A 14,246-nucleotide genomic window follows, 5' to 3' on the forward strand; every position below is an offset into this window, starting at 1 on the left:
ACTTTTGTTTGAAACTTTTCAATATTTTGTATATTAAATTGGATAGAGAGTTTAAAAATGATAATAATTAAAAAAAAAAAGTTTATTTAATTGTGGAAATCAAAGTTCACTCAGAGTTACTTTACGACTCCGATTGAGAGTGGACACAGGTGGCCTATATTGATCACCTTTATTTACAGCCAAACTATTCGAAATATATTCAACTTCGAATTTTTTTTTGTTTCTTTATTCAAGTGTTACAATATTGGAATGTTAATTTCTTTTGATGTATTTCTTTCAATATTTCTCAAAATGGATCGTTTTGACCGACCTCGGATGACTAGTGGGTAAAATGATCTTATTGCTTTTTTACCAAACAGTTCACATAAAATATTAACTGTTCTTTAACTTTGCATCAACGATTAGTATAAAAACGAAAATCATCGGTAAAATCAGCTAAAATATCACATTCAAAAAGCACCACATAACGGGGGATCTTTTTATATATTATAATTTTACACATGAAATAGGGATCATTTTAGCTTATATAAAGGGAATCATTTTCCCCGTGACGACATATTTGAATATCGTTGTAAAAACTGGCATTAACATTTATTATACGCCCATCAAAATGTGTTATAATATTACTAAAAGTCAATAGAAGCCAACAGTAAAACAACCAGCCGGCAAAAACTAACACAAAAGAAGAAATTTGGCGTTGAAAATTGCCTTACCCCCACATCGTAAGCAGTAAAATTAATATTTTTGCTTCGAAACACAAATTAGGATATACATTGCCATAAGTTTTTGTTGACAAATAATTTGATCACGCGGAAGCTTTCTATCGATAAATATATTAAACGGCTTAAATGATTCACTTAAAACAACGAGGGGTCATTTTACCTTGAAGGATCATTGTATACTATTGTCCCCTACTTATAAAATTTCAGTCTGGAATATTACATGATTTCCTCCAAAATGTTTCATATTAAGCTGAAATTTTTGTACTTTATATATGTTGATAAAGCAAGCGCTATTTATTTTCGATGGCAAATGCTGACTTTACGAAATATACTTTCTTTTTCTATTCGCTAAGTTTAAAGGATGCAATCATGGTTGGAGAGCTCCATATTTTTTAAATGGTGAGTGATAATGATGCAAAACCGATTTCATCTTTCGAAAAATTAACACTAGAGTACTGAACGACGTGATTTAAATGGGTTTTTGGTGCGCTTGTTTTCCTTGTATAAAATTATAAATGACCGACAAGTGGCGGCACCCATTACTATTTTGAAGTGGGAAGTTGGTGTAATAAAATCGTGTCACCACATCCCACTTTAAATGTAAGTTTTGAACATGCGGAACATTTTCAAGGTATACTCGGTTAAATTGTCTTTTCGTTGATGGTGTATGTGTATATACATTTAGACTTTCCTATCTCAGCTTTTACACGCTAAATAGTTAACAAAGATGCGAAGAAAAAAAAATGTGTGTGCAAAAATCCAACAAGCCAGTTGAGATTTAAAAGACAAATACCACATAAAATACAAAATTATTATGTATTTTTTTTGTGTATAAATTTTATTTGATATTATTTTTATTCTTTTGAATTTATTATTTTTTATATATTTTATATTGTTCTTTTAAATTTAATTTTACTTGTACTCTTTCTGTTTAAAAAGCTTTTACTTTTAGAAATAAAATTTGATTTACATAACATATCAAGTGCGCCTTCAAATGTTTGTGGTAACGAATTGGAATTTTGTAACGTTAAGCATTAGGAAGTATTTCAGGATCAAAGGGTATCTAGTCACAAATACTGTATCTTGATTTCTTGTTCTTGTTACAAATACTAGTTTTCTTACAGAAAACTTTTTAAAAGAAATGTTTTTTCTACCGTCCTATATACTTTCAATTCAATTTAAAATAGTTGACATGAGAATTATTACTTGACATTATAGTTATTTTGACAAATAGGAGATATACAGGCTGTTTTTTTAACTTGATATGTGCGTGAAACTTGGAAAATAAGTTTAATCGAGGAAAATGCGTCAAACGAATAATATTAATTTCAAGATAACACATTTAATACGGGTACTGAGTTCAGTGTAGGTTTGCCGGTTCAATTAAAACCTAACTCCAATTCATAACTGGCAAACATTAGACGAACACTTTAAATTAAAAAGTTGTTCTTTATGAAAAAACAAATTTTTTTTTTTGTAAATCGAATAGTTGTAATTAATAGACAGTATTAATTGCAAAAATATCTTATATTTGATTGCTTATAAGAAACTGCATAGTTTTTTATCGTTTCTTCATTCAATTAAAAAAAATGGTCTTTAACGATAGATAAACAAACCATTTTTATTGTAAAATTGTTTGCGAAGAATGTCTAGATTCCGCAAAAACAATTTTCGTTAAAACTTTTCAGCCTGTTTTTGCCAAAACTGTTCGGTTTAAGAGTAAAGGTTTCGAACAAAAAATGTTTCTTAACGATAACAATTTTCTAATTTCAAGTGTCCATCTATTTATTATCAGGTATGGAGTAGAGTGAGTTTTTCATTGAGCCAGAAAACGTGGGTCAAGTTTAACGTCTGTTTTAGATGTGCTTCTACATACCCAGAATCTTTTGTTTAAAGCATCTGATAACATAAGTATTATATATGATAGTATAAGTATTAGTGTATTTTTAATTAATAAAAACTCTCTTAATTGAACGGTAAGGTACCCAAATTTTTGTTTTATACAATAATATATTTCGTTAACTATAACATACTAAAAATTCGGATCCTTATCTACTAATCTATTTTTTCTATTATTGCCGCGGGAACATCCTTAAATGTTAAATTATATTTTTAAATAAAATTTCTTAATATAGAATTTAATTTCTAGTATCGTAGTATTTATCTATATCAATGTAATTTTAGTTCGAAGGTTTACATTATATGATAACATAAAAACTTACCTAGTATTTCCAATGTATGTGTAATTTCTCTGGGTTCCAAAGTACCAATTTGACATGTATAATCACCAGCATCTGACGGTTGCGCATCTGTTATCTCTAGACTGTAACTATTCATAAGTCGTAATCGTGGTTCAGGAGTGACTTTGACTGACCCAGCAGATAAAACAGCAATGCCACGTTTCCATGCTAATACATATTGTCCTGTAAATAAATAAAATAAATAAATTAAAAATTTGTGTAAATCATCATCCTTATGTTTATGTAACGTAAAGTCAGTATGAATTTTTCCAAGCGAAGTGTAAATTTATTATTATTTATTAAGGGTCTAATTATTTATTATTTATTAATGTAAACCATAGTCGGTTATTCGTTAGGTCCTGTGTTTTCTTTTTTGCTACAAAACTGAAAAAACCATGTCCAGGGTGTCTTAAGTTTCACTAAAATTGTTCTTTCGTTTCAAAATTGTTATTGCGAATAATTATTTCTGCGAAATCTAGGAAATCTTCGAAAAATATTTTCCAATAAATCCTATAAAAGTGGTTTGTTTTCTTATAAAGATAATTTTTTATCAAACTGCCAGACATAACAATTGCACAAAAAGCTTAATTTTTGCTATCAATTACTGTCTAGCTATTCGGTTTACCAAAAAATGTTTCAAACGCAAAATGTTTGCGTATTTACAAAGAACAAACCTCTTTAAAGCGTTCGTTTAATGTTTGTCAGTTATGAATCCGGTTTTAATTGAACCTGAAAATTTAGATCGAATTCGATGCCAGTATAAGATGTGTGCCATTGAAAAAAACATTTTTCGTCGATTAAATTTATTTATCGAGTTTTAAGCATATGTCAACTTAAAAAAACACCCTGTATGTATCGAGAATTGTATAATACAAGATTTTATGTAAGTTGTGTTTAAAGTTGGTTACATAATTTCAAAAAGTTAAAAACCACAGTTGTTTTCCTGGGACGTATTGTTAATAAAAGCGGTTGGGGGTAGATAAGAGACGTACCTCTGCTAGATTAATCTTAAAAATGTTTATTTCTTATAAAAGTAAAATTTATCGATTGTGAATTTGAAATTTTTTTTTTTGTTTTGCGCTCTTTTCAGTTACTTGAATAAAAAAATAGCGATATTTCGCACTCACTCTTTTCAGTAACCTTGACGCGAAAAAAAAACTATGCCAGGTGTCGAAAAAATGAATTGTACCTACTTGATAATTGTGTAAATTATAACTTTCCATACGTAGTTCCAAACATGATTCTGGTATCGATTTTTAAACACAATTTTGAGTAAAATGACTGTCACTTTTATATGGATAAAAAGTTGTCGAGCGTTACAAAAATAACAGGACTGTCTCACAATTTCCTTTTCCTTTGGTTTTTATTTTGAAAAATGTAACATACAAAAGCTTCATGAATCAAAAAAACGTATGTAGTGAGAATATTAATGTTGCCTTTAAATTGGAAAGCCCTATAATGGTGAACTTCGAAATTAAAAATGGAAACCAATGGACGAGCCATTTTTTAAAAGGCTACGGTCAGGCTATCCTGACATACATCAAACAACCATCTACAATATATTCAAAAAGACAAAAAACATTGAATTTTTACGTCATCGTGCTAATAGCTAAATGAATTGTATCCAGAAATCAAGTTAAAATTTTATAAAACTTTTTTTAAATTAATTCTATTAAAAGTGTAAGAGTTTGCTCTGACTTCGCAATTATAAAGACTGCAAAAAATAGGCGTTGCTAAGGTAATATTTGTCTACAATGCAAAGTCGCATCTATCGAATGTACATACATTCGATAGCAACGCAATTGTAATTTCGTAACATTACCTCCCCTGACCAGAAAAAAAAGTGCGTGGAATTTTGGTTTCCAGATACTTTTTTCTTGAATGAAAACAACAAATTCAAAAACCAAATTTGATTTTAATTTGTGTGATTATTCGTAGTTAGGGAAAAACCACACAAAAAGAAAAAACTATAGCCTTGCGGTGAAGTACAATTGCCGACAAAGAAAAGGTTAGAAATTGGTTTGTTAAAATTATGGTGATATTGAAAATATCAAAAATTTTGAAAACCAATTTTATGCAATTTCTAATTACAGTGAAGAAATACTTCTAAAGAGTCTATAAATTCTTCACTCTTGTACTTCATTGATGACGTAGTGTTGATGAACATGACTTGGTGGTGATTGAAGAACAAATCGAAATGATAACGGACGACGTATGTTGAAATTAGTTGAAATGTATCACACAATGAAGTCACGAAAAGATGGGTTCTTGAAAAATTCTTTATGGGTGTTATCCAAACAAGTCTTAATTTAAGGAAGGGATTCAGTTTATCATTTTAATTAAATTTATCGATCGAATTTGAATCATCTTTTGAGGATAATAAAATTGTATTAATTTACGGTAAAATTATGTGAACAGTTTCCACTACCTTCGTTACAATGAATATCGATTGAATATTCGTCTATGAAATTCAAATATTCTATAAATTCGTCTATAAATTGCAATGTCCTTACCAAAGGGAGGACTAAAAATCGATTTTTTTCTTCGGAAATCTGCATTTTGTTTAATAAAATGCATGTTTATTTTTCATAACAGAACTACATTCCTTATATTGTACAATGAATCATATTCACAAGACTGTCAAAATAGCTCTATATTAAGCTAACTTTAAATTCACAATCACATTGTTAGAAATCTTATTATTCTGTGTGGTAAAACTAACAATGATTAACACAAGTGTATAACTGTATAATATGTTGGTACATACGCAATAATAAACTCTTCCATCACTTATTTCTACATAATAAAATTCACTTGCAGGAAATTTAATTAACTACAACCGTAAAATAATAAAATGAACAACAAAACACAAAGTATTTTTAATTACCTATTTACTGGAAAAAAAAAGAATTAAACCATCAATTGTACAAAAAAACAAAAAGAGTATGACAGTTGTTTTAAAACGTCGAAAAACGAAAACGAAAAAAATTAACATTTAAAATATCATTGTATGAAACTTTATACGACACTGACTTGGTATAATTATAGTACAGAAAACCAACTGTGTAAACTATACTATCATTTACACCGGCATGGTATAGCAGGTGTGGGAAAGTTGCCTTGGCAAGTTCTTGTCTAGCTTGGCCCACATTCTAGTTTTTTGAATAGCTGACTTGAATAGTCACATCTCCCAAAAATACACTGAATCGAAGATCGAAGGGGGTGGATTGGGGTTCTGCTATAAATACGTTTCATGACCCCACGTCAATTTTTCTGTCAATTTATGTGGCCCTCGTATCGTTTCGTCTAATTATTAGTCTGTTCATTCAATTACAAAACATAAGGAGATACTAGAGACATCTGAAAGTAACGGCAAGGAAATATATAGAGGTATATATTAAACAGAGTGATTTTTATAAGTTTCCTGCAATCTTTTCACAAGCGGACTGAAATATCAAAAAACAGTCAAATACGAGTCTTTTACTAGTAAAATACAAGAAATTTTTTTTTCACCATTTTAATAAGAAAATATTTCAACTTAAGAACTCAATAAGAGATTATAGAAATTTTTCCTATTCCACTGTACCTGGGTCTGAAAAATGAAAATTGGGAAAATTAAAGCGGATATCGAAAATAAAAAATCTACCTAGGGCAGGTAGAATATGAATACCTGTAACATATCCAAATTTCAAATCAATAGAGTAAAGAGTATAATCGTAGTTATGAAATTCTAACTTTAACCCCTCTTATCTGGAAAACCACTTTTCTTTTTTAACAGATTTTTTAATCGCTAATCGAAGAATAATTACAATTTTTACATTACAGCCTTAAATGAAAATGTTTTTGCTCCAATGTCAAAGTTTGTTTTCGTTTTGAGAATGAATGGCAAAGATAATGAGACAATATCGTCAAAGTTAATCAAATTTTTATAGTCAGTAGTGACTCATCAATTCAATGACACAACAGAAAATTAACGTAAAACTTGACATTCCGAATAATAAAAGAAACAAATTTCGATTGGATTTTTAGTTCATTCAATTCAGTATCTCATTTTAGATTTCAGAAGATAGGTCGCCGCTTTTCAATTATATAGAAACTAACTTAGAAAAAATAGACAAACTTAGCAACATTTTTTTAATGACTTAAGGTTAGACTTTTTGACTCGTTCGGTGCATTAGGTTCGTACGACTCTTTCGGTGCACGCCTTTGAAGTGTTATCACCTTTTTCGCTGATCTCTTCAGTTCCTATATAAGGTTTTTCTAAATGCCTTTTCCAAATATTATCGCATCAAACTCTAGCGCTTATACTACTTAAGTTGGCTACATATGGAAAACTTTTTTATTATAAGGTTTATGAAAAAAAGTTATTCTATATAAAAAATGTCAGCTTTCGAAAATATTAACATTCAGCTATTCATTTTTGACATCGAATATACAGGGTTAAAGTTCGATAGGAATTTTAATGGTCGTTTAGAAATGTAGACCAAAACCTTGACTGACCTTGACAACCTTCTCATATATATGTACATAAAATGTACACAAATATATTTTAAAATGAAAAAGTTTATCCATAAAGTTAGATTGCCGTTCATTCGTTAAGTAAGTGTACAATGTATTTTACTTCTAAGTCGTTTATGTTAGTTAAACAAAATCTAAAGTATATACGTACACACGGAACTACTACAGCGGATTGAAGAGAGGAAAATCTGCATTTCTACGTAAGGAATATACCACACCTATTTTAGTATTAGAACTACAAAATACCATTAAAATGTAGCATACTAAAGGTGTTGTATGCATTTAACAAAGATAAAATGAAATTTATATACTTAAGTATATATTATATCAAGTTGTGCTAGTTATAGGTTGATGGAATAAACAGTTATATATGCAAGGAAATTGTTGAACAATAATTGTTCACAAGTGAAATTTACAAAATTTAAAAAACTCCCGACAAATATTTCGCCTAAGCATTTGAAACATTAATAAAAACACTCTCCGTTAAATTAACTTTCAAATGAAACCAAAAAAATTTAAATCGGTTCATCTGTTTAGATGCCACAGACAGACAGACAAACACACATAGCGGTCAAACTTATAATACCTCTTTTTTTAGTTCGGGGGTTAAAAATGTTCTCAATCAAATCGGTCCGACCGTTTAGGGGCTACGATGACACTGAGAAATACACAGACGCACAGATAAACACTTTAAATTTATAAAAATCCTTCTTAAATCAATATCAAAGTGATGGTCAAGGATATCAGATGAGATGAAGAGGATACTTAGAGAGCAATCATTTTTTGGGACAAATTGGAGATATTTTAATTGGAATTGAAATATCTAAGTTGACTTTGTTCTTTTGAATTATTCATTTGAATTACCTAATTGTTTTATCATTTCACTTTTCGAAATGAATTGAGGCAGGTTTAATTGACCATTCATTTCCATAGTACTTATTTATATGATAAACTGAATCGATTTTGAAGATCATTTTGTACATGAAATATCATGAAAATATCTTTTAATTGAATGATTTTCATATCCTTCTCGATATCATTACAAGAAAAATGTCTATATACAAAGCTAACTAAAAAAATTTTCCTACAATTTATGTCTTAAGATTTTTTTTCAAAAAATCAATAGTTTCGGTGTACCAGCGCGCTGCAAAGTGTTTACTTAATTAATACGGGTTTTCATTGAATAACTCGTTTCCACACCAGCTTGATGTAGGGAAAGCGGCGCGTTTTTTTATTTGTGGCTTAAATCCTTCTTCCTTAACTTCAGTTACGTCACCATCAGTTAGTAGATATTCGCAAATAAAAAGGTTAACTTTATCAGAAACCATGGCTCAATGAACGCAAACTAATTATTTTATTGAGTTCTGCCGATAGACAATGTTTTATCGAATGACAGGCGATAAACAAAAGATACCCTATGAGCATGTACTCGATAAAAACTTTAATGAAAAACTGACTTTTATTATAATAAAAGAGACATACTACTTTTGAGAGATATGTTAGAGGTATTAGCTTGTTTTAAACAAGTTTTTCAGCATAACCAGCATAATCAATGCACCACACTTTGCAGCGCTCGTAAGCCAAAGCTGTTAAATTTATGAAAAAAATGGTTCCTATAGTTTAATTTTGTAAATAGATATTTTCTTCGTAAACCAAATTATAAAAATTATTATTAAAATTTTTAAACCAAATGACTAAAGTGTTACTGAAGGATTAAAGTCGACTAATTTCAATTATAGATCCAATATAAGTAATCGCGGAAGCCAATGTGGATAATGTGGATAATCATGAAGCACTTTAATCAAATACTCCTTCAAATCCATATAACTTACACACAACTTGTTTTATTTCTACTCTTTTTTTTTTTTTGAATTATCGAGGAAACTGGGTTATTCTAAGAAAACTACTTATTACAACAGTTCATCGTTGTTTTGTGTACAAGTATTATAGTACGTATGTACATTCATTGAACCTATATAGTACAAACACTTAATGGTATCATAAATACCTGATAGTACTCATATATGTTTAGTAATAGTACAATTAAACTAAATATCTAAAAGGGAAAAATTGATGCATCTTTGAAATTTTCCACAATTGTTTATTAGGATGTAATAACTTCGTACTAAAATGTCGATCTCTCAGGGGCGAACTTAACTCCCCTTTTTTTAGGGTAGATGGGGGTTTTAATCAGTTTTTTACAAATTTCAAAAAATTATGATACATGTTTATACGAATTATGGGTACATGAATATTTGATTATATTTTAAAATTTTCATATCTAGTCAATTTTGAAGCTAGAAACTCGAAAAAAAAAAACGAATATGTGCACAAATACAGTTAGACTTTTATTATTTTATTATTTTTTATTTAATTGATGCATAGCGTTTTTGTAATTTGCCCAAAAATAGACGTTAGGTTTGCCCCTGAAAGGTCAACATTTTTTTACGAAGTTTTTACAATCTCATAAGCAACTGTGAAAAATTCAAAGATGCATTAATTTTTTCTTTTTTACCATGATATTTTATTTAATTTTGTTGTATTGTAAGAATGTACTGAAGTATAAATAAATTAGTCCAGTTAATAATCAGAAAATACACGAATGGTGTCTTAACTTGAGTTAAGATCGAGTGCTTTTAAAATTAAGCACATATACAATGGTCTCGAATTTGGTTTGATATCATCGATGGCGTTGTCTTTGCTTAATTTTGAAGGGACTCGAGCTAAGCTGAAGTTAAGAAGAGGTAAACGTGTTGTCTGATTATCAACTGGCCTAGTTTATTTACAATTAGTTGGTATATTCTTATCAAACAATTGTTCAGTATTGAATATTCGACTCATATTAATAATAAGAGTCAGTGAAAATCTTTGTTCTTTTATAATAAATTTAATAGAATAATTATTGCCTGGGAATCAAACACGGATCTATAAATATCCGGTCTTAAGTTCTAACCACAAAGTCCATGCTATCACAGCTACGACTTCTGTCATAGCTTGGCCCTTTTTGTGTAATGTCTCTACTTCCTTCCATAAACATAACTGTTATATTTATATATTGGTTTGAAAGGTGACTTGATAGTTTGACAGTTTGTAGAGGTCCCGAAGGAAAAAATTCGTATTTACCGACGTTTTAAGGGTCTCATCTCTACAGCCATTCCCAATGAGGTTAGCGCGTTGAAATTCGTATGTAAGTTCAGATAGAACCTAAGTGTCTATCGAAGCTTCTAATTACCCCACATCTCCAACCCCGTTTTATAACAAAACATAGTGTTTTTTGTAATTTTTAAGAATTTTCGGAGAATTCAAAGTCAACTCAAAGTGAACTAGAGGAATGAAATTTTTATTTCATTTATAAAATTATAATTTTGTTAGAGTTACGAGAGTTTCCCGTTTTGTCGGAAGTTTAAAAATTTTGTAAATTTCACTACTTATTTCTCGATTATAACATTATAAATAATAACTTTCTGTCTGGAAAATCAAGAGTTCAATCTGAAATGTGTTACACACATTCGTTTCAAATGATGTAGTCAAGAATGACAAAGTAAAGATGAGTTAATTTAGGCTCTTACAGCAATGAACCTCTAAATTTTATATGTTATAAAAAGTAACCATTTTTCAGTCTACGCTTTTGGTCGGGATAGAATCAACATACAAAAAGAATATAAGACTGATTTTTTTTTTACTTCGAGTTGAGACATAGTAATTGAAATAAGCACCACGATATTAGAAATAAAATAAAGCCCATTAAATAATTTGTTGAGAAAGTTACTGTAATTGCTGTAAATGTCTTACTTTTTTTGTAATGTGTTATATGAATAAATTTAGCTACTGACGATGGTTGTGTTCAGAATATCAATATTGAGTATGGTGGTATTTATTTCAATAAATATATAAAAAGAAGTTTTCATTCTAATCAAAATTTTATTATTTAATGCGAAATACTTTGGGTTTTGGTTATATAAAAAATTTATATCTCTAATTACAAAAAATCATCTTGAAACCATTTAGAGTAGAAAACAAAGCATTTGAGTTTAGAATCATGTTTCCCAATTCAGTTGACACATAAAAGAAATAGTTGATTAAGATTGTAATTATTCGATGTTATTATATTCCGAAAACATTTTAGAATTGCTCAACATTTATCTTCCATTCTCTCCCAATTTAGGGCACAAAAAGTACAATATTTTTCTATATTAGTGAAGCCACAAGAAAAAGGTATTAAAAAAAGAGTAAGTATACTGTATAAAAAGGGGTAAATGAATTATGAAATCAAAAATCACGGAAAATATATCATTTACAATAAAATCATGGAATTTTTGTTGTCAGAATTTCATTCACAGTTTTCAATTCTCTATACTACACAAGATAACATGTTTGAAATGAATTTTTGGTATTATCAAAATAAATGAAAATCACAACAGAATTAATAAATAAATCTATATAATTATATCTCTACATCCATTGAATCTGATAGGTTTTGTATTGTAAATTGACTAAAATTTCTAATAATAAATGTAATATAACCATAATAACAACCTCGAAAGCGTCTTTTGTTGTACCAGATTTGTGTAATAGAAGATCAAACATTTTAACGAGTCTAGATTTTGTTAAATTCAATAATATTAAATGTAGACGTTGTTAATGGGACTACGCAATTAATGAAGGGAAATCTGTATTAATAAAATAGGGTTTTAGTTTCAGTGTTTCAATTATCGTATTGCCACGAGTTATTTTTAGCAGCGTGTCGCTTGTATTAAAATATAGTGACGCAAAATTAACGTGTTTTTTTTTTAGACTAGCGAAGCCGCAATTATAAAAAGAGCAAGTATAACAAGAACTGGTATTAAAAGAGAGAAATAAATTCCAAATAAATCACAGACCCACCATAAAGAAAATGTGATTTTATTAGGGGCTCTGGTGTCGAATGAAAATGAAATTTCAATTTCTGCCCTTTAATGTTCTTACGAAATCTTACGAAATTTAAATGGACAATCGTTTTATTAAAACAAACCATTTTATTCGCAAAACATTAAGATACGTAGCAGGAAAATTTCGATTGCCGAAGGGATACAAAATTAAAAGAGATTTTTCGAAACGATTTCTCAAACCCTATGACGAAATATTCTTGTCATTTGTCATTTATTTCTACCTATTGAAAAAATAAATAAAAAATTCAAAAATTTCAATTCATTTCCATAAATTCTAATGCCAGAGCCAGGAGTAAAATGGCATGTTCTTTATTACCAAACGGTAAACAATCCTCCAACTCCAAATATCAGACACAAAGAACGATAGAAATTTCACTTCATTATAAGCCCATTAAATCTAAGATACTACTAATCACGTGGAAGGTCATCACAATCAAAAAAACAACCCTGCCCAATATTTCATATTTAGAGTGATGGGAAACAGTTCAGTAACGCTTAAATTACTTTCAAACGATTCAAGATGAAATGCCGAAATTTTTTGAATTCAAGATGGATATAATACGGATTTTTTTAATGACACTACCGCTCACACAGTTCCCTTGACAGGGCACGGGGAGATGAAGCTTTTTTTTTAATGGAACTGGGCATGTCTTGTAATTTCTCATTTGAAAAGAAGAATACAAAAAATTCGCACATGTTCGCAAATCGCAAGAGCATGCACGTGTATTCGTTGTAATTAATGTAAAAAAAATTCAACCATTTCAACCCAAGAAAAAATCTTTTGCGATTTTGTAGTATTCTTCTAGTAAAATTTTTTCAAATGAGCCATTACTACACTTCTCCAGTTCCATTAAAAAAAACATGGTAGGTCCCATTTCCCCTTAAGGGACTATGCATGCATATATATGCATGATATTTTTAATTGCTTTTACCATTACTGTGATATTGTAAGGTAATTTTTTCATTTTTTTCTATTTGTTTAAACGAAAATACGTAATGTGCGTTAATCTATTGAAGTTAACAGTTTTGCCCTTTTATGTTATATGGTATAATGCTGAATAGCCCTTTTATGGGAAAAAAGACAAGCTTGGTAATATTGGTTTTCATGCAAGATAATTTTTGCACTCGGCACTTTTATTTACTAGCTTTGGCAACGATTGGATAACGAAAGCATTATTTATTACGTTTTGACAAGGATTTGGCAATGACTAAATATTCAAGACTTGACAATGCTGGCCCACCCTCATTTCCATCGTATCGAACATATATGATATACTTAAGTGTGTATGATTTGGTAAATTAAAGGTGATCAACTTTTGATTTGGCCGAGAATTGGACAAAAAATGGAAAATTAATAGTTTGTAAGCCATATTTGGTTTAAGCTAAGACAAGTTTGGAAAACGTTAATAAATTTATTTTTGACACTTTGTCAAAGCTCGGGTGTGAACTGACAAACTTTGCTTCATTCGATTTGGTTGAAATTTTGAGAAGAATTAGCAAAACTTAATTTATAACGCTTAACCAAGGCTAATCCAAACAAACACTGGACCGAGATAGGATTTATTAGCCATAGCCAAGTTAAGGTGACGATTCGGATCACAAGGCTTGATTTCTTAACTATGGTCGAGACTTGGGAAAAGGGTGAAAAAACAAGACTTTATTTAGCATCCACGGTTTAGGAAAGGGCACAACTGGCAACCCATCCACAAGTTGGATCAATCCTTTATGGATGGGCGAAAGTTCATTTTAATTTGTATCTCGTACTGTTAGAAAAATAATGCGAAAATATTTTTTATTTGTTTTGAGTAGAAGATTACGAAAATATTTATTCTGGGACA

The 14,246-nt window shown here is 29.5% G+C and overlaps 1 protein-coding gene across 1 annotated transcript in view; it reads right to left on the minus strand.

Moving 5' to 3' along the window:
• The window catches only part of LOC123290887 (limbic system-associated membrane protein), a 156,938-nt gene that overhangs the window by 85,417 nt on the left and 57,275 nt on the right, over positions 1–14,246 (minus strand). The window contains exon 3 of the mRNA XM_044871247.1: positions 2,945–3,145. Coding sequence (XP_044727182.1) covers positions 2,945–3,145 — 201 coding nt within the window. The remainder of the gene's footprint in view (positions 1–2,944; positions 3,146–14,246) is intronic.

Source organism: Chrysoperla carnea, chromosome 1, assembly GCF_905475395.1.
Source record: "Chrysoperla carnea chromosome 1, inChrCarn1.1, whole genome shotgun sequence".
Lineage (NCBI taxonomy): Eukaryota > Metazoa > Arthropoda > Insecta > Neuroptera > Chrysopidae > Chrysoperla > Chrysoperla carnea.